The 23488-nt window shown below is 37.3% G+C and overlaps 1 protein-coding gene across 1 annotated transcript in view; it reads right to left on the reverse strand.

Moving 5' to 3' along the window:
• Positions 1-293: 293 nt before the first annotated feature.
• PELI1 (pellino E3 ubiquitin protein ligase 1) overlaps positions 294-23488 on the reverse strand; it is a 57444-nt gene continuing 34249 nt past the window's right edge. The window contains exons 2-7 of the mRNA XM_052648337.1: positions 15769-15908; positions 12578-12707; positions 5969-6070; positions 3256-3453; positions 2980-3168; positions 294-2409 (exon numbers count right to left, since the gene is read on the reverse strand). Of these exons, the coding sequence (XP_052504297.1) occupies positions 1843-2409; positions 2980-3168; positions 3256-3453; positions 5969-6070; positions 12578-12707; positions 15769-15839 (1257 nt within the window). The 5' untranslated portion in view covers positions 15840-15908 and the 3' untranslated portion in view covers positions 294-1842. The remainder of the gene's footprint in view (positions 2410-2979; positions 3169-3255; positions 3454-5968; positions 6071-12577; positions 12708-15768; positions 15909-23488) is intronic.

The raw sequence follows: 23488 nt of genomic DNA on the forward strand, positions 1-23488 counted from the left end.
TTAACTGCAAATAAAAATTAGCTACAATATATAGCCTGAATAGAAATGACTAGAACAAATACAACACAGGACTTGATTTCCTTGCATTAGTCACAAAGCATGTGACAATCTAAAAAACTTCAAAATCAATTGTATTTCTTTGAAAAAGGAGTAACAGCAGTTACTGGTACATCACAACTAGTCAACTTATAATACAAGTTTCCTGACATGCATTTCCTGAGTGAACCCAAATGATCATTTTTTTAAAACAAGTAAATTTTGACAAGTTGAAGTAAAGTAAAATAGTTCATGGCTTCCAAGCAACAGGTTTTGTTTTTTAAAAACCAAAAGAAAATTCAGAACAGTATCATAACAGGATAAATTAAAGCTATGCTACCACATACAAAATCTTGCTAGAGTCAATTAAGTATAATACAACTTTTTGAACTAAAGGAAAACAAATCAAAAGATTAAAAAAATGATTCTGTCTAACCTAAAAGTGTACTGATTTTTACAAGTGTCACAAAGGGTTTGATGTAGTGCAGCTGTCTATACTTTCCTTGTGGGTATTAAAAAAAAACCAAAAATGGGTGGGTGGGGGAAAGGGAGAGAAAATGTTTTCTTCCTTCTGAAACCAAAGAACTTACTGGAAATGAAGAATAAACTGACCATGCAAGTATGTCCCTCTATTTGGCTATCACTGGTGCTCACCTGCCAACCAAATACTTCCTTGAGTCACACTGTGGCAAATGTCCTTTTAGGATTCAAACCCACAGTTAAGGCTGGTCTGTTAAATTTAAAAAAAAAAAAAAAAAAAAGCACTGTTGTCATTCAACCCTTCAAATCTTTCTACGTTTTTTAACACCTGAATAAGTCCAAATACAGGATAGTTAATTCAGCATTCTTCTTCTAAAAGCAAATCAAGTCACTCTCCTTTCTTGTTAATTTATGCTTTTTCTCATGGGAATGATTTTTTTTCCAGAAACAGTGAACAGATGAACCACAGTTTATATCTAAAAAATAAACTTGCCAAATGTTGCTGATACTAAAAACAGATTAGTTATTGTGGGAGAAAAATAGATAATCTAGATTAAATTGCATTTTCAAAGGAGCATATAAAATGTTTCTTAGCATTAAGTTTTCGTTATAGTACTATACTCGGAAGAAACATTAAGGAAAAAATTCTTTCCCGATTACCTTTAATGTGGTTAAAAACAAACACCTCTTACATAGTGGTAATTAATATGAATCTGTTTTTACAAAGTATTCTAATTTACCAAATTTCATATTTAAATGGGGTGGGGAGAGAGTCTCTCCTGTCCTTCTTCCTAACTCTGCAAATCCTTGAGCTACGCTTGCTAAACTACCATTCTCACCAGGAGTGTGAGACCACTGTCACCATGCTACTCTACCAGGAACATTCTAAGATATTTTCTATAATAAAGATAAATAGAAAAAAAGTTAATATACATGTTGCTGTATTTTACAATTTTGCAACAAACTGTAAACTAACATAGTTTGAACCAACAGTACCCTCAGTTATACAAAACCATTTTTCAACACTGAGGATGGGTGATTCAAAAACACTAAAAGGAAGGCATCAAATTAGACTATGTCTTTTTCTCCTCAAAATATATTTTCAAAACTCAGAAATCAGAAGTCTGGTACTTTCGAAAATTCCTTTGCTTGATTTTCCCAGATTTTTGCTCAGAAATTGCTACTATTTATTACAAATGTTTTTAAAAAATCTTCATCTTAATGCAAACAACCAGAGCAGAAAAACTGTGACGTGGACAACAGGTTGGAAAGCCCAGATCACTTAGCTTATAAATGTTTAATGTAGTCCTGGAGGACAACTGTCTGTTAGTCTAGAGGTCCTTGGAAAATAAGTCTGATGTAGCCTTGTTCACCAGCCAACTGATGTGCACAGAAGGGACAGGCGGCATGAAAAGTGTGAGTACCGTGAGGAAGCGGGATCTGGGACCAATAGGCAGTTGTCTTTTCTGAACACACATGCCCACACGGGCTAAACGCATGGGTCGGAGGGCCGGCGTCCACATAAAATCCAGCTTCACATCCAAGCCACAAAGGGACATAGGGACCAACAGACCTACACATAGGACATTCACGATCTTTTCCATCACGTTCTTCTTTGTTTCCCCAGTTATGATAGCCATGCACATGGCCGCAGTTTAGATACACCCAGGGTTGTTTTTCATCAACGACATCTTTTCTCTTCATGCTGGGAAATGCTAGTGTGTTGAACCCTACAGGGCACTGAGGTCGCGCTGCATTGATTTCCTGTCTTAAAGCTTCTAAATGCTTCACGGTAGGAGTGTGGGAAAGGCCTTCTGCAGTACGCCACAGCAATGTTGCGCCACAGAGATCAATTAATGAGCCATCTTGTAACTGATTGGTTTCAATTTCCACCTAGAGGAAACAAGAATCAAAAAACACACACTCACCACAGAGTTTTGGATTTTTACTTCAGAGTTTTGGTCTTACAAGCTCCTTACTCAAGAATAGAGATTTCCTCTGGTTGTTTATTGAAGAAACTTAACGGCAGTCATGAAAAATACAGGTTTCAAAATCAAGGATAAAATATTAAGCAGTAACACATCTTTTCAGAGTTATAGTAAAGACAATTTATGATTAAACCATCTGACTAATCAGTTAGCTTAATATTTACAATTTGGTAAATATCTTGGTCAAAGATATACAGATACAAGTAGAAAATACACAGAGTATTGTTTAAATTGGGAAAGCTTAGGTTTTAAAATATATTAACAAAATATAAAAGAATATATTTTTAGAGTGTCCTCATTGAAAAACTAGGATATTATCCTCCTGGTATAGTGTTTGGAAGTCAGAGCTTGATAGCCACACTTTGTACTTTGTATCAGCAAAAGATTTAATAGTTTTGGGGAATATGTAATGGATTCAGTCCAACTCACCCTATGAAGTCTACTGTAATTAAGAAGTTTACATCTTAGTACTCACCATTTTCCCCCTCTGCTGAGCTGATCTGGTTTCACGCAGGCTAAACACATTTCCACACACTGATATTTCTCTCCATATTCCCGGTTTGGAGTCTTCTGTGAACCCATTGCGTGGATGCATAACAAGAACGCCATTAGTGGTCAGGCCATCCATCTGTCCATCTGATGTCTTCCATTTGGCAGCCTTCTCCTAGCAGGAAAAATAGCTTCTGTTTATTTGTAAACTGGGAAACTGAAGTGGTTGTGAAAGGCAACATTTAGGAAAAAAGCTTCTTACCCCAAGAAAGATGTTTTTTGATGAGTCAAATCCTGCAGCATAAATCCGTGCTGTAAAGGGGGGATTCCGTTCACATATGATTCTACAGGCAAATCTTGATATGGTACTCTGCACTGACTGTGTATCAGAATTACTTTGACTTCCAGGAACTGTGTCAGTTACTACAAAATCAATGGGACTTTCAGTCGACCGGCCAATCTAAGAGAAAAAGAAATATCTATAAAACTACTGAAAGGAACACAGAGGAAAATTCACTCAAAGGCACAAACAATAGGTGAAATCATCAAGCCTCTGAAATTTCTAAAGCTCAAACTTATCACACTTAACTCTGGGGGTATCTATACCCTTGAAAACCAGCCTGTCCGATTTCCTCTAATGTAGTAATCACTTAGAGCACAGAATTAAGTAGGAACTTACAACCCAGAATACAGGAAACCCTCAAGAATGAAGAGTTTAGGATGGCTGAGATTTCTAAGTGGGTGCAGATTTTAATTTTAACCCCTTGGGATAGAAATATGTGTACCACATATTACTCTAGTTTCCTTAACAGAACATAATGAACATAAAAGTAAATCTTCTATGATGACTCCAGGACATTACACTATGAATACTGTTTCTATTAAGCTGAAGTACAGTGATGTCTTTGGGTCCTATAAAGGTGTAGAAGAACACTGATCCCTATGTTAAAACCTTACAAAGCCATGCTTTGAGGTCTTATGTCTACTTCACAGATTTTCTCCTGTCTTTTCTGTCAGGCTGTTAACTCTCATTTCTTGCTGATGGGTATACTTGTTTCTGCAGCATAATCCTCCTTGAACCAGCTACTCTTAATTCTGCTATGGGTTGAGAAATCAGATAACCAAACTTCAAAGAACAGTATTTCAAAAGGTTCTTGGCGGTGGCCTAAGGGATTCTCTAGGGAGTTAGAGAAAAGGAATTTCAGTATATGGACTCTGTGGCATTTATTTGATATGCCTAAATGTCTTCTCTGTTTTCTTCCTGGTTCTTGGCCATATTTTAGAGACAAGTTTCCTTGAACAGTGTTCTGTTGGATGAGGTGTCAGTGAAGTAAAAACATCTTCAAATGTACTAGCTAGTAAATTAATTTCATTTTGAAAGATGAAAGTTGAAAAAATGAAATCGGTGGAAAAGAAGGCAAAAGTGACAATTATCACAGGGTATTAAACATTTAGAAATCAGTTCATTAATGTATTTGTTATAAAGTAGTATCATAGGACTTCCCTAGTGGTACAATGGTTAAGAACCTGCCTACCAATGCAGGGGACAGATCTGATCCTTGGTCTGGGAGGATCCCACGTGTCATGGGATGACCAAGTCCTGTAACTACTGAAGCCCACGAGCCTAGAGCCTGTGCTCTGTCACAGGAGAAGCCACCACAATGAGAAGCCCGCTCACTGCAACTAGAGAGAGCTTGCTCGCAGCAATGAAGATCCAGCACAGCCAAAAATAACTAACACTGAATAAGTAGCATCATAAAAGATAAAGAAAATTGTTATTGAGAAAAACTACTGACCCTTTACAAAGAGGATGACTCTTAAGTTGCTCTTTGCATAGTTGAGCTTTAAGAATTCCTTTTATCAACACACTTTCAGATAAAACTCTAGTGTTTTTATCCTGCCACTAAGTACAAAGACTTATTTAGTCTGGATAGTTTTAGGGGGAAATTTATTGATTAAACAAATGTAACATTTGGATGTTCCTTTTCTTTATTTCTAAGAATACGATATCTAAAGAAAATGGTCTTAAACCTTTGGAACTAAAAATATTTCCACTATTCTAAAAAATTCAGCATTCCATTAAGAGGGCTGACTGTAAAGTGACTTTAAAGAAATATTTTGTTACTGACTACAGCAAAGACACCTCCAGGCCTTTTTATCTTCATTTTATCTCATAAATTTAAGAAAAACTGTAAAGTCACTGGGATAATAATTATAAGAACAACATTATTAGGCACTTTATATCCTATTTGTTTCAAAAAAGCCCAAGGCTTTACAAACACCCAATATTGAGAGAGACGATGTCATGAATATCAAGAATCTTGCTTATGTCTTTAAGGTTTGGCTTTTCTATCATTGATTTATAAAGTCATCAATACTGGATTGGTACAAAGAATGAGAGAAATAAAAACTTACTATACCATTAGCTTTGACCAAATACATGCTGAGAAGAAAGTTTAACTTCATGTATATGATATGAATAATTAGAAACTGTACTTTTAGTTGCCTAGAGAGGAAAGTGAGAAGTAATAGCAAAAAAGATCATAAATGTGTATAAAATATCCCTTGGTTTCTTTTTTGGATAATAATAGATAATAATAATTTTTACAGCTACCAATACTAGTAGCTAAATGTTTACCAGGTACCTGGCACAGTTCTGAATACTTCAGAGGGACTAACACATTTAACACATTTAAGCTTCCTAATAGTCATCTGAAGGAAGTTCTATTATCTCACTTTATAGGAGGAAACTGATGCAGAGAGTGGCTAAGTAATGTTTACCAGAAATTCTGATATCAGAGCCCATCTCTTACCCATGCTATGTGGACTTTTATATATGGGGTTTAGAAATCAAAATATTTTAATGAAATGCATTAAGTGCGATAACCTTTGAGCTGACCACAGCAAAAGTCAATTACAACAGGTTTTTAACCTTTTTTTGTTTTTTAAGGAAAAAAGTTTAGATGTTATAATACCTGAAACATATCAGTGTTGCTGTCATGAGTATATTCAACCACTACTGTCTGCGCTCGAGACAAGGTGTATGATATGCTATGCTGGTCCTTATTGCTTATTGCCTAAGAAAAAAAAAGATTAATAGCAAAAATTAGCAGGTACATCAATCTAAATAGATAACCATAATAGATAAAAGATAACCTTTTTTTCAAAAAAAAAAAAAGAGGGAGCTGTGCTCATTATACTATAACAATGTAATTGGAAAAAGAATTTGAGAAAGAAGAGATACATATAAATGTATAACTGAATCACCCTGTTGCACACCTAACACTAATACATTGTATTGGAGTATATGTACTCCAACATAAAACAAAAGTTAAAAAAAAATACCACTATACTGCTTCAAGGGTAAGTCAACTATTTTATAATTACAAAACAAAACATCTCTTATGTCACTGCTGGTATTCATTTCACCCATACACAGACATATAATAATATATATGTTAATACATAATCAAGGATATCACTGCTGCTATTTTGAATAAAATATGTTTGATCAATTGAGAATAAGAAAAATAGAGGTTTTTATTCTTTCTTTAAAAAAACAGTAATCTATTTATTACATGTATGACATATTTTTCCCCTTAAATTTAGAGATTAATAACTTGCATAACCTTTGCTGTGACAGTGGTTTCTTAGAGTGAGTGGAGTACAGAAGAATTCAGGCAGACCTCATTTTATTATGCTTCATAGATAACTGAATTTTTTATAAACTGAAGATTTGTGGCAACTCTGCATTGTCAGATGATGGTTAGCATTTAGCATTAAAGTACTTTAAAATTAAGGGCTTTCCTGGTGGCTCAATGGTGGGAAATTCCATGGAGAGGGGAGCCTAGTAGGCTACAGTCGATGAGGTAGCAAGAGTTGGACACAACTGAGTAACTTTCATGATGCTATTACTGAACACTTAGTTCTCAGTCACTCAGTCATATCCGACTCTTTGTGACTGATGGACTGTAGCCTGCCTGGTCCTCTATCCATGGGGTTCTCCAGGCAAGAATACTGGAGTGGGTTGCCATTCCCTTCTTCTGGGGATCTTCCTGACCCATGGATTGAACCCAAGTCTCCTAAATGGAGGTGGATTATTTACCAGGCGGATTCTTCACTCTCTGAGCCACCAGGGAAGCCTGCACACTTAGGAGACCATAGCATAGTGCAAACATAACTTTTATATACATATTAGGAAATGAAACCAGTTGTGATTTGCTTTATTGTGGTGGTCTGAAACTGATCCCAAAATATATCTGAGGTCTATCTGTGCACTGAAGCAATCACAGAGTAAAAACGTAAGTTCACTGTATAAAAAAAATTGTAAAATCTGAGTCTCCATTATAAGTATTTCAAGTTATAAGATACTTAAAAATCAAATCCCAGATAGAAAATGAAAGCAGTACTCAGTACTGCTCTGATAAGGAGAAAACACAGAATCTTGCAAGACAAGATTATTTATTTAAGAATCTTATTTAATAACTCAAAGAGGTTTAAAGTTAACAAATAAGCAAAGTTAACTGGTTTTTCTACCTACTCTGTGACTCTATAGATGACAAGTATTTGCCATATGCTAGGCTAGATACAGAAAAATTCATAGAATGATTAAACATACCAAAGGCAATGGATATAATGCTTATGACTGTACTTTTGACATATGCCAAACTAAAAACATTGTTAAAAAGAACTTCTCAGTTTTGTTTTCGGGCGTTTTCTATGCATATGAGTTGATGATAATATCAGAGGGGGAAAAACCTGCACAGAGGAAGTGGAAACAGGCTGTGTAAAAGAAACAGAGAAAGACACAGAAGAATGATTATATGCAGCAAAGAGGCTAAATGAAAAAAAAAAAAAAACTTTCGTAATTAGAACTTTGGTATTATGAAATTTTACTTGGTTTCAATTGGTAGCTAACCTGTAATAGATAAAGTCTTCATAGTTTTAAGATAATTAAGACTGTGAAATTTTCAAATATACAAAAAGAATATATAAATACCTGGGTACTAACTACCCAACTTTTATTATTCTTACTAATACCATTTCTGCTTCTGATATTTTAAAAGAAATTAAACTGCAGATATAATGAAGGCTGCTTATATGTCCTTCCCTACTCCTGTCTCTGTAGAGGAACTGAACCTCAAGAGTACAGTTAACATCACTCCCATGCACTTTAACAGGCTTTACTACACATTGATGCACTCATACACATGACAAAATGGTTTTAAAGATTTAAAAATCTATAATTACTTTATCTCAACATTAAGCAGCTGACTTTTCAATGAAATAATTTTTTAGTACTTTGGCCATTAATTCTTAAAGGCTAAAGGGATTTAAAAACACAGGTTTTGTGTACTTCGAGATTATAAGCTGTTTTTTTTTAAACTATGAGATCTACTCAGATTGAGAATACAGAGCTGTGTCAAGTTAAATTCTCACTGGATTGGAAGTCAGGGTTTAAGCACTCATCCCAGATGACTGCTAGACTAAACAGTTAGTTTTCTTCCTGACCTCATTATACACTCCTCCAAAATTGAAAAAGCAGAAAGTCAATCTTTGATCCCTAAGATTCCTGCTGCCTAGTAAAGATGAAAAGGAGCCAGCAATGAAACATGAGAAGTATGACAGTAAAAACATGGAGAGAAGTACACAACAGGAAATTACAGAAATAAGACTTAGAAAGATTTCCCTAGGATAGTAGTTCTTAACCAGAGGTAGTGTCAGCTGTGTAAGGGGCGTTTGCTGGCTGTGTTTGCTGGCCATCACAATGATTTGAGGGCTGAAATGGCATTCAGTGGGAAGGGACCAAGAATATTAGGTTGGTGCAAAAGTAATGGCTGTTCTGCATTGTTGAACTCTGCCTTTAATACTGGAATAAATTCCTAAATAAATGTGGCTATGTTATTATACATCATTTTAATGTGCATTTCTCACTTTATTTTTTTTGCTAATGACTTATTACTTGTTTATATTTATTTTAGACTATAGAAATGATGCTAGATTTGGGCAATTTTTTTATTCGAGTTCAAAACGGGTCATAACGTAGCAGAGACAACTTGTAACATGAACAATGCATCTGGCCCAGGAACTGCTAATGAACGTACAGTGCAGTGGTGGTTCAAGAAGTTTTGCAAAGGAGACAAGTGCCTTGAAGATGACGAGTGTAGTGGTTGGCTATCGGAAGTTGACAGTGACCAACTGAAAGCATCACTGAAGCGGATCCTCTTATAACTACACAAGAAATTGCCAAAGAATTCAACATCGACCATTCTACGGTCATTTGGCATTTGAAGCAAATTAGAAAGGTAAAAAATCTTGGTAAGTGGGTGCCTAATGAGCTGACTGCAAATCAAAAAAATCATTTTGAAGTGACATCCTCTCTTATTCTACACAACAACAAACAATTTTCAACCGGATTGTGACATGTGACGAAAAGTGGATTTTATACAACAACTGGCAATGATCAACTCAGTGGTTGGACTGAGAAGCTCCAGAGCCCTTCTCAAAGCCAAACTTGCACCAAAAAAATGTCATGGTCACTGTTTGGTGGCCTGCTGCCCATCTGATCCACTATAGCTTTTGGAATCCTGGTGAACCGTTACATCTGAGAAGTATGTTCAGCAAATCAATCAGATGCACCCAAAACTGCAACACCTGTAGCCAGCAATGGTCAACAGCAAGGGCCCAATTCTGCTCCATGACAATGTCCGACCACACACTGCACAATCAATGCTTCAACAATTAAATGAATTGGGCTACGGAGTTTTGTCTCATTCACCATATTCACTGACTCTCTTGCTAACCAACTACCACTTCTTCAAGCATCTTGACAACTTTTTGCAGGGAAAACACTTCTACAACCAGGAGGCGGCAGAAAATGCTTTCCAAGAGTGCATGGAATCCTGAAGCACAGAGTTTTATGCTACAAGAATAAACAAAATTACTTCTCATTGGCAAAAATGTGTTGATTGTAATGGTTCCTATTTTGATTAATATAAAGACATATTTGAGCCTACTTAATTGTACCCATCTCACACGCTAGTAAAGTAATGCTCAAAATTCCCTAAGCCAGGCTTCAGCAATACATGAACCATGAACTTCCTGATGTTCAAGCTGGTTTTAGAAAAGGCAGAGGAACCAGAGATAAAATTGCCAACATCCACTGGATCATGGAAAAAGCAAGAGTTCCAGAAAAACATCTATTTCTGCTTTATTGACTATGCCAACGCCTTTGACTGTGTGGATCACAATCAACTGTGGAAAATTCTGAAAGCGACAGGAACACCAGACCACCTGACCTGCCTCTTGAGAAACCTATATGCAGGTCAGGAATCAACAGTCAGAACTGGACATGGAACAACAGACTGGTTCCAAATAGGAAAAGGAGTACGTCAAAGCTGTATATTGTCACCCTGCTTATTGAACTTCTATGCAGAGTCCATCATGAGAAACACTGGGCTAGAAGAAGCACAAGCTGGAATCAAGATTGCCGGGAGAAATATCAATAACCTCAGATATGCAGATGACACCACCCTTATGGCAGAAAGTGAAGAGGAACTAAAAAGCCTCTTGATGAAAGTGAAAGAGGAGAGTGAAAAAGTTGGCTTAGAGCTCAACATTCAGAAGACGAAGATCATGGCATCTGGTCCCATCACTCCATGGGAAATAGATGGGGAAACAGTGTCAGACTTTATTTTTGGGGGCTCCAAAATCACTGCAGATGGTGATTGCAGCCATGAAATTAAAAGACGCTTACTCCTTGGAAGGAAAGTTATGAGCAACCTAGATAGCATATTGAAAAGCAGAGACATTACTTTGCCAACAAAGGTCTGTCTAGTCAAGGCTATGGTTTTTCCAGTGGTCATGTATGGATGTGACAGTTGGACTGTGAAGAAGGCTGAGCACCAAAGAATTGATGCTTTTGAACTGTGGTGTTGGAAAAGACTCTTGAGAGTCCCTTGGACTGCAAGGAGATCCAACCAGTCCATTCTAAAGGAGATCAGTCCTGGGTGTTCTTTGGAAGGAATGATGCTAAAGCTGAAACTCCAGTACTTTGGCCACCTCATGCAAAGAGCTGCCTCATTGGAAAAGACTCTGATGCTGGGAGGGATTGGGGGCAGGAGGAGAAGGGGACGACCCAGGATGAGATGGCTGGATGGCATCACCGACCTGATGGAGTGAGTCTGAGTGAACTCCGGGAGTTGGTGATGGACAGGGAGGCCTGACGTGCTGCGATTCATGGGGTTGCAAAGAGTCGGACACAACTGAGTGACTGAACTGAACTGAAAATGATTTGAAATTCACAGTTCGAAATCGTAATTACTTTTGCACCAACCTAATATTAAATATCCTGTAACAGGTGGGACAGTCCTGAATAAAGAAGAATTGGCACACCCAAAATGCCAAGAGCACTTCAGTGGGGAAATACTGGAAAGAAGTTCCTCAGATCAATAAACCTTTCACTCTACCACCTGCTTATTATTTATCAGCACATCCCTTCTTTGCAAAAGAACAGAAAGAAACATGTAAAAGAAATGGTCACTTTTCTACATTCCCTGGCCCTTAAATGACTCCTCGAGGACTCTTGCTTAGACACCACACTGGATATAAAACAAAGCCAAAAGTCCAGGGACCACAAATATGACTTAAAACAAGGCACTATATGCCAATTTCGCTCTCATTTATTTTTAATCTACAAAAATATACCTCAGATGGTGTAATATTAATGTACATTCTAGGGTTGCTTAAAGATACAGGTACTTCCAGATGTAAAGAACTCTTTGTAATGTTTATTCATTCACCACAGCATCAAATTTAGTCTGTGTTGTAAAACTGGAAGTAGAAGAATACATAGGAAATTTAAGATCTGAAATGTCCCCTTACTGTCTATCACTCTAGGAAAAGTCCAAGTGTCCTGAAATGATGGCCTAGCTTCTGGAAATGTTAGTTGGGAATAAAAACGGGGTTAGAAGCATGAAATAGGCCAGGAGACTGAGAAATTGTGTTATAGACACAACTGGGTATTTGCTTTCACAGCTTTGATTTAATAATTAATGAAAGTCTACTGTGTTTAAGGCACTATGCTACAAAGCTGTGGGGATCATAAAAAATAAAAAGAGCATCCATAAAACCTTTGATAAAGACCACTTAATTAAAAAAATGATCTCATCCAAACATGCTTCTAGGCCCTGAATACATATATTCTGTACCACGCTCCTTGCCCAGCTCAGGGAGGTCCCTCGAGTAATAGCGGGAACGCACTACATCCCAGGGCAATCCCACAATTCCAAATTCTAGATGAATCCCCATTCCCCCTTCACCCCCACTTTTTATTTTAATGACAAAAAAGGAATTATTTCCTTCTAATTTCTACTCATGGATCCCAGTGTGTCATAAAAAAAAAAAAGTCCTATGCCCTTTTAGATGGCATTTCTTTAGATATCCTATCTCCCAAGTGTCTTCTCCCATCCAAACAAAAGGAAACTTCTGGTATACAATGTGAAGGGTCTGCTAGAGAACATAAACAGCAAATATAAGTCTTTCAATTTCTCCAAGTTAATTTATTTAGTTTTTGTTTGTTTTACCTTTGCAGCCTGAGGAGTACAAGCAATATGCACAGTGCTGGGCTTCACCCCATTTGCCTTAGGTCTTTTAAACAAAGCAAATCTACTTTTCCTCCTTCCTCTATCGCCATTTGGAAGAGACCCATTATACCTGATGGGGGAGAAAAAAGTTTAGATGATCTCATGAAAGAACCACACAATTCTAAAACAAATGCTTTACTTTGTCTTAGAGGATCAACCACTGGTTAATTATCTATTAGTAGATTATAAGCATCTGGAATTAACTTTTAGCAACTGCTGATCCCCAGACCAGCTGCCTGAGTGTGAAACAAAAAAGATTTTTTTCTGTCCACGTCTGAAGTCACAGAGAAGTACCTTTTGGATTACACACAGCTTTAAATTACTTGTATTTTTCTTCCCTCTTTTACTTAAGATAATCAAGAGCTGATTAATGGCATATCTGACTTCTTATGACTCATTCTATTTTTTTTTAAGGTGAATGTTTGCATGTGGTAATACAACCTTTAAAAGTACATATTTAAACAAATATGACTTTTTAAAAATAGAATCTCCTTTAATTATGAACCAAACACTTTATAAATAAGTGAACTTTTGAAATTAGGAATTTTTAGACTTGTTTGTTAGTCTCAGCTACTGGCTTGTACACGTTCACGTTAAGTCAGTAAAACCTGTCTGACTGAGCATAACTAAGTGGCCGTTAAACACAGTTGTTGCTCAGATCTTATGACCATTTCTCCATGATAACATAAACACACCCTAAAGGTAAGCAAGTGAGCGAGGAGTGAACCAATAGGAAAAAGGTTCAAAACAAACATCTGGGTGTTAACTACATACTAGGCACTGCTGCTGCTGCACTGCTTTTAAGTTCCGTCAGTCGTGTCCAACTCTGTGTGACCCCATAGACGGCAGCCCACCAGGCTCCTCTGTCCCTGAGATTCTCCAGGCAAGAACACTGGAGTGGGTTGCCATTTCCTTCTCCAATGCATGAAAGTGAAAAGTGAAAGGGAAGTCTCTCAGTCGTGTCTGACTCTTAGCGACCCCATGGACTGTAGCTCACCAGGCTCCTCTGTCCATGGGATTTCCCAGGCAAGAGTACTGGAGTGGGGTGCCATTGCCTTCTCCGGTACGAGGCACTAGTGGGTTCTATTTCACAAAACACTTTATTTTATCCATTCTCCCATAAAAACTGCAAGACTGGTACCACTTGCCATTGCTACAGGTTAGGAATTAAGTTATTCTTGAGAGGAATTGAGTCCCTCCATTATTTTCTGAAGGTCACACAGGTGACACTGGCAAAGCTGGAACTGGAATCTAGGCACTTGCTGTGCTTTCTTTCATTCTTTACTGCTTCGCTGAAGCATGGACAGTAGCTTAATAATACTCTCTCCTCACACACTGTCCCCTTATTGCTCGACAAAACCCTTTGGTTTGATGGTTTCTTATTTATAGCTGGTTCATCTGGGGGGAAACTGAGGCAAGGAATGGGTACAGTTTTGAGGGTGTAGGAGACTGTGCTTATAAAATGGCCTACACTAGTGGCTGACAAGGAAGGGAAGGGAGTTTACTCAAAGGTTGTCAGATATAGAAATTACAATGAACAACCTTTATAAAATGTAAAACACACTGATTCTTCTGGTAAAAGCCCCTGCTAACCTTGCTAAAGGTTCAGAGTAGTGCCGCTCAGCTAATACATAGAGGATTTTGCTGCATGGGACTGTGCTGCCCCAGTCTCACAAACTGAGGGCTCCTCACTGCCCCTCACTACTGTCTACCAGAGCTCGCCTCCTTCCTCTTTTGGACATATGCTCTCTATTCCTACACTGTATTCCTATAGCTCAGAGCTCTTTTCTAAATAGCACCAGCACAAAACTGACCACCTTATCCAGCTTGAATTCTCCTTCTAAAATGTTGAGAAGCAGCACTGTTTGCATTTTAAGACATCAAGTGCCAGGTATAGAGACAACCATTTTATAAGATTAACTGAGAAACTGCTGGGCTAAAAGAGCCAGTTTAAACCATATACTAAATTTCAAATTCTAAGTCTTCAAATGACTCAAATTTCCTGCTGAAGAATTTAACTTTGAATAGCTTTTAGTGGTTAAAAATCTGTTATTAATACATAAAAATCTATGTGATTTTAAATTGTAATATTATAGTTCCTATATTAAGTTTACAATCTTTAAATTGTTTTTGAGAAAACAACATTTTCTTTAATCTCAAGAGACCTTAGTTGATCTTGTCTGTCATTTTACAGAAGAGGAAACTAAGGCCCAAAATGGTTAAGTGACTTGCCTAAGGCCACACAGCTAGCAGTGTTGGAAAAAGTACCGGAATTCAGGATTCCTGGCTTCCAGTCAAGTTCAGTAACACCATATTATTTCCCTACTTTTTCTTACTTTCTTATCTGAAACAATGGCCACAGTCTCAGTTAAAGAATAATTTGCACCAACCTGATTCTAAAATATGTTGTAAATGTCTAGAACTGCTTTTTAGGCAGGACAGAAACAGTAGGGAGAAAATAAATTTTACAATGTCTAGTTTCTGAGATCTCTAAGAAACAGACTAACATTGTGTCTCCATTTTGACACTGTGGCAAGTTTAGACTGGATAAACTGAAATAATGGAATCATTTATTCGTCAATCATAAGACTGTATGAGTTGAATGGATGAGATTACTTTTGAAGCAAACAAGTAGCAATGTCCTGGGCTTCAGAATCATCATATTGTTATGTCTATACAACTCTTTTAAGTACAGGACCAAAAGCACAAAGCAGCATCTGTCTCAGAGGGCAAAGGGACAAATAAACACTAACCTACATGAAATGACCTAAGCAGAGGGGAGATTTTGAGTATAGTCAGCTGAGGCAAATTTTCTAAAAGAAGGCATAGGGAAGACAAATGGATTGGCTATGTGACTTTAGACAAGTACAGTTTTCACTTCATCTTTAAGAAGGTTTGTCCTTTCTAAGGATGAGGGTGAGGCAGAGTTTATGGAGCATTTGAGTACTTACAAAGGATGACATAAAAATGGAGAATTAAAAGAATTTCTTGATTTGGTAATATAACTCTGTAGCTTTAAATACTCTTTGGAAATAGGCAGGATATAAATTCTAAAAAAAGTTCATTTAACGAAGATGTTCAAGTTACCATATATCATTCAATTTTATGCTCATCAGATGGAGAAGTCTTACCCTAAGACAATGAGTTCACCATATTTCACTGGTGCTTTGGATGGATGATTTTCTTGATCAGGAGAAAACATGAGCTTGGCTGTCTTTCTCAAATCTTTGTTCACTGGTCAGGAGCCTTGGGACACCTTTTGCATTATTTCCTAGAGGGGAAAAAGTTTTCATTAATAATTTGAACAATGAATTTCAATTTAAGTAAAGATGTTCTTTCCTAAAAGTCCTTGTGAGCACAATATTATGAAAATTATCACATAATATATAAAGTGTGTGACGTTTCCCCCAATAATGGTTGTATATTTGATATAACTGTTTAAACACATTAAAATGTAAATTTAGGAATGTTAACTTTACATTAAAAATGTAAATTCCAATTCCAGGACGATGAGGAAGACATTATTTTCCCTATGATTTCTGCTAATTATAACACAAAACCCTGAAATTATATATAAAGCAGAAGAAGACTCTGAAAAGTAGAAAGAAGGCAGAACAGCTAGGGGCTTTGGGGTCCATGGAATGACTTAGTGGCAAGTTCTTTCGGTTTTCTTTTTGCCTAATATCAATATATCCCAGATCTGAAGCTTAAGAATCTAGCAACCTGGAAATGCCAACTGGCACAGAGAAAAACAAACATCTGCTGCTCTCTCTGGTCAAAAGAACAAGAAAATGCAGCCTTAGCAAGACAGAAAACTTTTGACAATAACTGCTCTAATGCAGCCAACACCACAGAAAACACTGTGACTGCACCATCGCACTCACCAGCAAGAGCTGAGTGGTGAGCCCGGACATCTACCTCAGGAGGCCATAATGAGGTGGCCTGACCTCCCCCTGGGCCTACCCTTGCCAGAGGCAGTGTCAGAACAGGCCAAGTGGAGAGCCAGCATGACCACCCTGTTGACTGGCAACATGCCTCCTCCCCTGCCCGAGTGGTGTCAGTGGAGAGCGCAGGGAACCTGAGCTTCCATGTCCAACTAGTAGTAGTAAGAAGGCTCCCCGTACTCCCCTGACAGAGCAATGTGAGGAAAAGCCAGTGAAAATAGAAGGTCTGGATGATATTCAGAGTGTCCGAACATAAAACGAAAATGTCCAGCTTTCAAAAGAAAGCCACTTACTATATAAAGTACAAGACAGAATTAAAACAATGCAAAAAGATAATCAACAGATGCCAGAAGTTTAGATGACAGAGATGTGAGAATTATCTAACAAAGATTTTAAACCAGTCATGATAAAAAATTTCAGTAATCAATTACAAACAAGTTTGGGGCAGAGAGACAAACAAAAAATAGTCTCCACAAAGAAAGAGACAATATGTAAAGTTCACTGGATGGGCTCAACCCAGAATGGAAGGTATGTAGGAAAGGAATGAGCTGGAAGACAGAAAGTACCCAGTCTTAACAACAGACAGGAAATTAGACTGCAAAAAAACAGGAACGAGCCTCATGGACCTGTGGGGCTACAAAACGGCCCTATTAATAACATTAGGGTCACTGGAGTTCAGAAAGAAAGGAGAAAGAATGGAGCTGAAAAAGTACTCAGACAACGACTGAAATTCAACAAATGTGAAAAGGAAACAAAACCACAGATTCAGGAAGCTAAACAAACTCCACATAGGATAAAACTAAAGAAATCTATGCCAAGACACGATAATTAAACTTCTGACTTAAAGGCAAAGAAATTTTCTTGAAAGCAGTCAGAGAAGAACTAAATCTTACCTGTAGGGGGAAAACAATGAATTTTTCACCAGGAACTACAGAAGCCAGAAGCAAGTGGCCTATTTTCTTCAGGTGCTGAAAGAAAGTAACTATCAACCAGATTCCAGCAAAAATGGAAAGAAAAACGAAGTCATTCTCAGAGGAGGAAACATTAAGAGAGTCTGGCACCAGCAGAGCTACTCTAATAGCATGGTTAGCAGGAATTCTCTAAACAGAAAATATATTAAAAAAAACAAATAGCTTGGAACATCAGAAAAGAACAAAGAACATGGTAGTAAAATCAAGACTTATGTTCACACAAACCTGTACATAAATGTTTATAGCAGCTTTATTCATAGTAGCCAAAAACTTGAATTAATCCAAATGTTCTTTACTGAGTGCATGATTAACCTGTGGTACATCCATACTATGGAATAGTACTCAGCAATAAAAAGGAATAAACTACTGGTTCATGAAACATCATGGACACATCTTTAGAGAATTGTGCTGAGTATAAAAATCTAAGCTCAAAAGGTTACATATATGATTTCTTTTATACAACACTCTTGAAATGACAAAATTACAGAGACAGAAATCAGATAAGTGGCTGCCAAAGGTTAAACTAGGGGTGGGAGCAAGGGGGAAGTGAATGTGACTACAAAAAAGCAACAGGAAGGCACCACAGCGGTGATGGAAATGGTCTGTAGCCTTGTCAGTATCAGTATGCTATAAAACCAGAATATTGTGATATTGTGCTATAGTTTAACTATAGTTGAATATAACAAGATCATCTGATCTACACTATGTCATATATCAATATATGAATGTCTATCCCTTTTACTTCTCCCCTAAAGAGGCATTCCATTTTAAAAACCTGAAGCAGAAGATTTAACTAGGGGTTTTAAATGAGCTCTTCTTAGACAATTAACATACTGCCATCTAAACATGCAAACACTGCTGTGGCACACTTCTGACCAAGAGCAGTAAGAATTAAAACTTCAATAACATGAATTAATTAAATTTAAAATTTAAATTAACTTTTAATAACACTGTCCTGATTCAGATTCCTTTTTAGAGTTACTTTCTATTTTTAGGAAGTGGGGGTTTTTCATTTATAGCAGCAAAACATTTCCTTAAAAAGAACTTATTTAAAGAAGTCAATTTCAACAGTATTAAATAGGATTAGTAAGCACATAGATATGGCAAAAATGTGAAAATGATACATAAATGCCCATATTTGGCTGATACTTGTTTTTAGCATGGCTAGCAAGTATTAACCTATGTTATAGTTCTCTTTGAATAAACCAATCTGCTTCCTCATCTCTAAAAATGAAGGGACTAAAGTAAAATGAAGAGAACGTTGGAGGTGAAAATATACGAGAGACCATCTGGTCCTAACGTAAGAATTTACAAGTAATGTGCATACAGCACTATAGATTTAGTCCTATTGCCCCTATGGCAAAACAAGAACTAATTCTAGCTTTGACAAGGAATAAGAGTAGGGCTGGCATATACTCACCATTCTATATTTTCTAGAGCCTCTGGCCAAATTAGCCAAGGAAAACATGTTCCCAGTTATTCTTACTTTGTTTAGATACCTTAGAAGGTCTAATTTGAGATATTTATCAGATATCAAAATTTCAATCACAGAACACACTGAAACTTGGTTTCTATTTCTGTATCTAATAATCTAAAATCTCAAATAAGATACTTTAGTAGTAATGGTTATTTACGATCTTAAACAAAGCCCAGCAGCTAGGTAGTAACTCTTGCATTCACTCTCTGTAGATAACCTGTGTTTTAAAAATCTGAATAACATACAGAATTCTTCGAGATCAATTTTTGAAGACATACTCCTGAGAACATGAAATGCATATGTACATAAGTGTATTCTAATACTTCAATCACAGACAACACCTGGTGGTATTCAGTTAAGTTAGCTGGTCTGACCCCATATATTCAGTCCCATCCCAAAGAGACCTAGCAAAAAGAATAAGAAATAGCACCATTAAGTCTATATGAGACTGGAAAAAATGATAGAGAAAATCTTGCTAACACAATAAGGCTGTTTCCTATAATATCTATTACTTTGAAGTCCGCTTGATCTGTGAAAATTAAGCATGCTGTTCTCATCAGCAGGGACCTTCCCAAGTTGAACAAATTTTAAAAGAAATACATTCTGGACCGCTATTTGCGTGTGTGTGTGGGGGGGGGGGGTCAGGAAAACATGAATAATTCGCCATAAAATACGTTTCTTAGAGTCTCATTAATTTGACTGATACAACATTCTAATCATTTGTTCTTTAAAGGCCAGTGAAATACAACTGTTTTCTTATCAAGTGTTTGCAAAGGAAAAGACTTTCTAATGTGTAATTGTCAGTTTTACCTTAAGAAGGAAAACTGGGGAACCAATCTTGGTCCACATTGCTCCTTTAACATAACATTTTTCTTTTTCACACTGCACACAGCCTTTTTGCTTTCTACCCACTAAACACAAGTACAAAATTCCTGTCCTGAAAAATAAAAAGAAGCAAAACAAACACTAAGCAAGGGACAAAACAGACCTTAGGAATGTGTTTACATGATCTTTTGAACACTCCTATTTTGGTGGGCAAGAGAGTAGGTATAAGGGATGCTGGGGGCGAGGGAGGAAAATGTTTTAAAACATGAAAATGTTACAATTTTTTAATGGTAAAAAATATAATGTGGATTGCATATGTTATCTCTGATGAAACAGAATTCCATCTACACCAGCATTCCCCTGTGGTTAATTTCAAAAGGATGATTCAAACAAAAGGAACTCTTTTCTTATGCTTGTGGTGGTGGAGGCATTTTGTGAAAACAAATTAGCTGATGATTGGAGGGTGGTAAACTTAGAGCAGTTTCTTGCTAAGAGTGAAAAGTTAATCATCATCTTCCTTCTTTCACCATCAGCAGGATTAATAAGCACCATTTTTCCATAAATGGAGAAAAGAGATAGGCAAAATAATGGTGTCAGCTGTAGGAGTATGAGGTTACTGCTTTTCTTTCTGTTGGTGTCTTTTGGCTTCTCAGTAGACCACTGAAAGAAGTGAAGGCCATGTTCCCCTTCTCAAGATACAGGGCACTTCTGGACAAACTCCCAGCCCTGCTTTTCAGGGTGGCCAAGTGACATGCTGATAGTCTATCATCTACAGTGATAACATATTTTCATCCTGATGGGAAAGCAATTAACATCTCTCCCACAGATAGTGACTGTTCCCCTAAACTCGGGTTTCTCAACCCTGGCACTACTGACATTCTGACATGGGGAGTGGAGAGGAGAGATGGCCTGCACATTGTCAGAGGTTCAGCAGCACCCCTGAGAAATGTCTCACCTTCCCACACTCCATCCCCCAACTTCCTTCCTACCCTTCACCCTCAGAACCACTGAGAACAAACTGGAGATAACAATTTTTTTTTAGGAATTTCCCCTATTTTTGTCATAGTACTTAGTACACAGTAAGGTATTTAATAAACATTTGCTTACTACCATAATCATACTGATGTCTTAAAATTTTTTTATTTTATTTGGCCACACCTCACAGCATGCAGGATCTTAGTCCCTTGACCAGGGATCAAACCCATGTTTCCCTCATTGGGAGTGTGAGTCTTAACCACTGGTCTTAAAGAGTTATTACTAAGCCGTGTGATAGGGAGAGCAATGGCTTTGAAGCTGCAGTTTCAGTATTTCATTACACTTGATAAGAGTGGCTGGAATGAGAATGGGAGAACTATCATCTTATCTTGATGGTGATTATTAATATTTCTGTGCATTAAAATATTTTAATATTTTAGCAACCTCTCTCAACCTTCCTTCTGGCCAGTGCTTGGTAGCCTGACATTTTGTAATGTTGCTTAGTCGCTCAATTGTGTCTGACTCTTTGCAACCCCATGGACTGCAGCCTGCCAGGCTCCTCTGTCCATGGGATTCTCCAGGCAAGAATACTGGAGTGGGTTACCATTTCCTTCTCCAGGGGATCTTCTCAACCCAAGGATCAAACCCATACCTCCTTTACTGGCAGATGGATTCTTTACCACTAAACCACCAGTGAAGCTCAGCCTGACATTTAGAGAAAGGCTAATCTGTGGAGGCCAGATGAGGAAATATCTTCTTGACCTAGGGAACCCAAACTCAAAGAAACTAAAAGCAGGCTTTGAAAAGCATAGGGGAATGCTTTTAAATCAAAAGGCATATCAATATCAATTGGAATCAAACTTAGATTAAGGTCTATCTTGCACTTGTACAGAAAGTTAATCAGCAAAGTGCTTTCTCACAGGATTAGGTTATTTGACCCTCACAACAGCCCTGTGAATTAGTTAGGGATGTCTTATTAACTCCATTGTCCAGACAGGGAACAGAAGTTGTCAGTCAGAAAGGCCAGTGACTGGTTCAAGGCCAAACAGGTACTATGTGACAGAGCTAAAACTGAAACCTATATATTAAACAAACACACATTAACTAATTAATTTCTATCACAACTGTATCAAGTATAGTTACTTATCTCCATTTGACAAATGAGAAGACTGATGCTCCTAGAAGTTAAGCAGTAGTTCGGGTTTTTTGATAAATAACTTATCACACCCCAAACAAGGTTGGGTAGGGTTGATTCCTAAATATTAGTAAGAGTAAGAGGCCATTAGGGGGCCATTTAAGAAAAGAGACTGTAAGTAAAATAAACTCTAGACAAGTTACACTCCAGCAGAGACGAACAGCAACTATGCAATTATGACTAGGGCTATTGGACATTATTTGAAATTTTGTCACTTCCTCAAAGCTCACTGTATTTGTCAACCCTGTTGCCTGGTAGTGACCAACAATAAAAACATCAGTAAATAAAGTGGACATTGTATGCTTTTCTTTAAAAATGAGGAGGGGAGAAAGGAATCCAAGGGGAAAAGCACAGTATTACACTAAGACAAATTCCTGGCACCATGAGGAAGAAAAACACATATATGAGAAGACAGCCCAGACAGCGTAGGGACAGGTTTCACGCAATCCCAGAAAAGTTAACAGCCAAGAAAAAACTGCAGGGCAGTATTCCTGACGGGGGTGGGGGTTTAAATACAACCTGGCCACCCTACCCCAAAATGATCACTTAACTCCCCACGTCTAGAAAATGTATTTTAAAGGACACAACTAAGGATTTTTCTTTTTTTAATTGTGTCTGCCCATGCTTGGCCTGTATTCAACTCTTTTAGTTTACCAAAGTGCCTAAAATGATAATATGCTTCTCTCAGGAAAGCAAGACCAGAAATCCCCCTAGATTTCACCACTAAAGTCTTGAAGAAAATTTTGCAGAAAGCAGCAAATTCAGTGGGATTAGATAGCTATTCGGAACGAAAAACATCTGACAGAATTATACTCATTGTAAATGCTATAGTTTCTTCAAGTCAGCAGGCAACCCATGCCTCTGCTACCCTTTTTTCTTAGTGTCCAACACTTTCTGGGTTCTGTGCCAAGCACTGTTCTAAATACTTTACATAAAACAACTGATTTAATCCCAGAACAACCTTGTGAGGTTCAACAGATAAGAAAACCAAGGTTACAATTCAAACTCAAACCAGTACTCTGGATCAGCTGAAACAACTGAGTTTAAAATGAAAAGTAAATGGGGGGTGGGGAGGAGAGAACTGCACTGGGAAACTAAACAACAAGCAAGAAAACCTTCCAACTCTTTCCTACTATAACGTATTTAATAGTGAGAGTTTATATAAATGCTATTGCTCTAATACAGGACAAACTTCTATAATATTGACTAACCATCTGAAGTTTCTAGTAACTCAATTATTTTAAAGCTGAGTTCAAAAGTCCCTTGGATAAAATTTAAACTTGAAAAAAATGAATAAATGGATTTTTCTCAATCACTTTAAATCTATACCACCCTATGAAATTAAAATGGAATATGGAGTCCATGTTCCACAAAAAGTATTGTGTAATGATTATTTTGGACAGTTAGATTACTCCCAGAAACAGAATAATCAAGGTTTTCTCTAGTCCTTATTTTTATTAAAAC

Source organism: Budorcas taxicolor, chromosome 11 (assembly GCF_023091745.1).
Source record: "Budorcas taxicolor isolate Tak-1 chromosome 11, Takin1.1, whole genome shotgun sequence".
NCBI lineage: Eukaryota > Metazoa > Chordata > Mammalia > Artiodactyla > Bovidae > Budorcas > Budorcas taxicolor.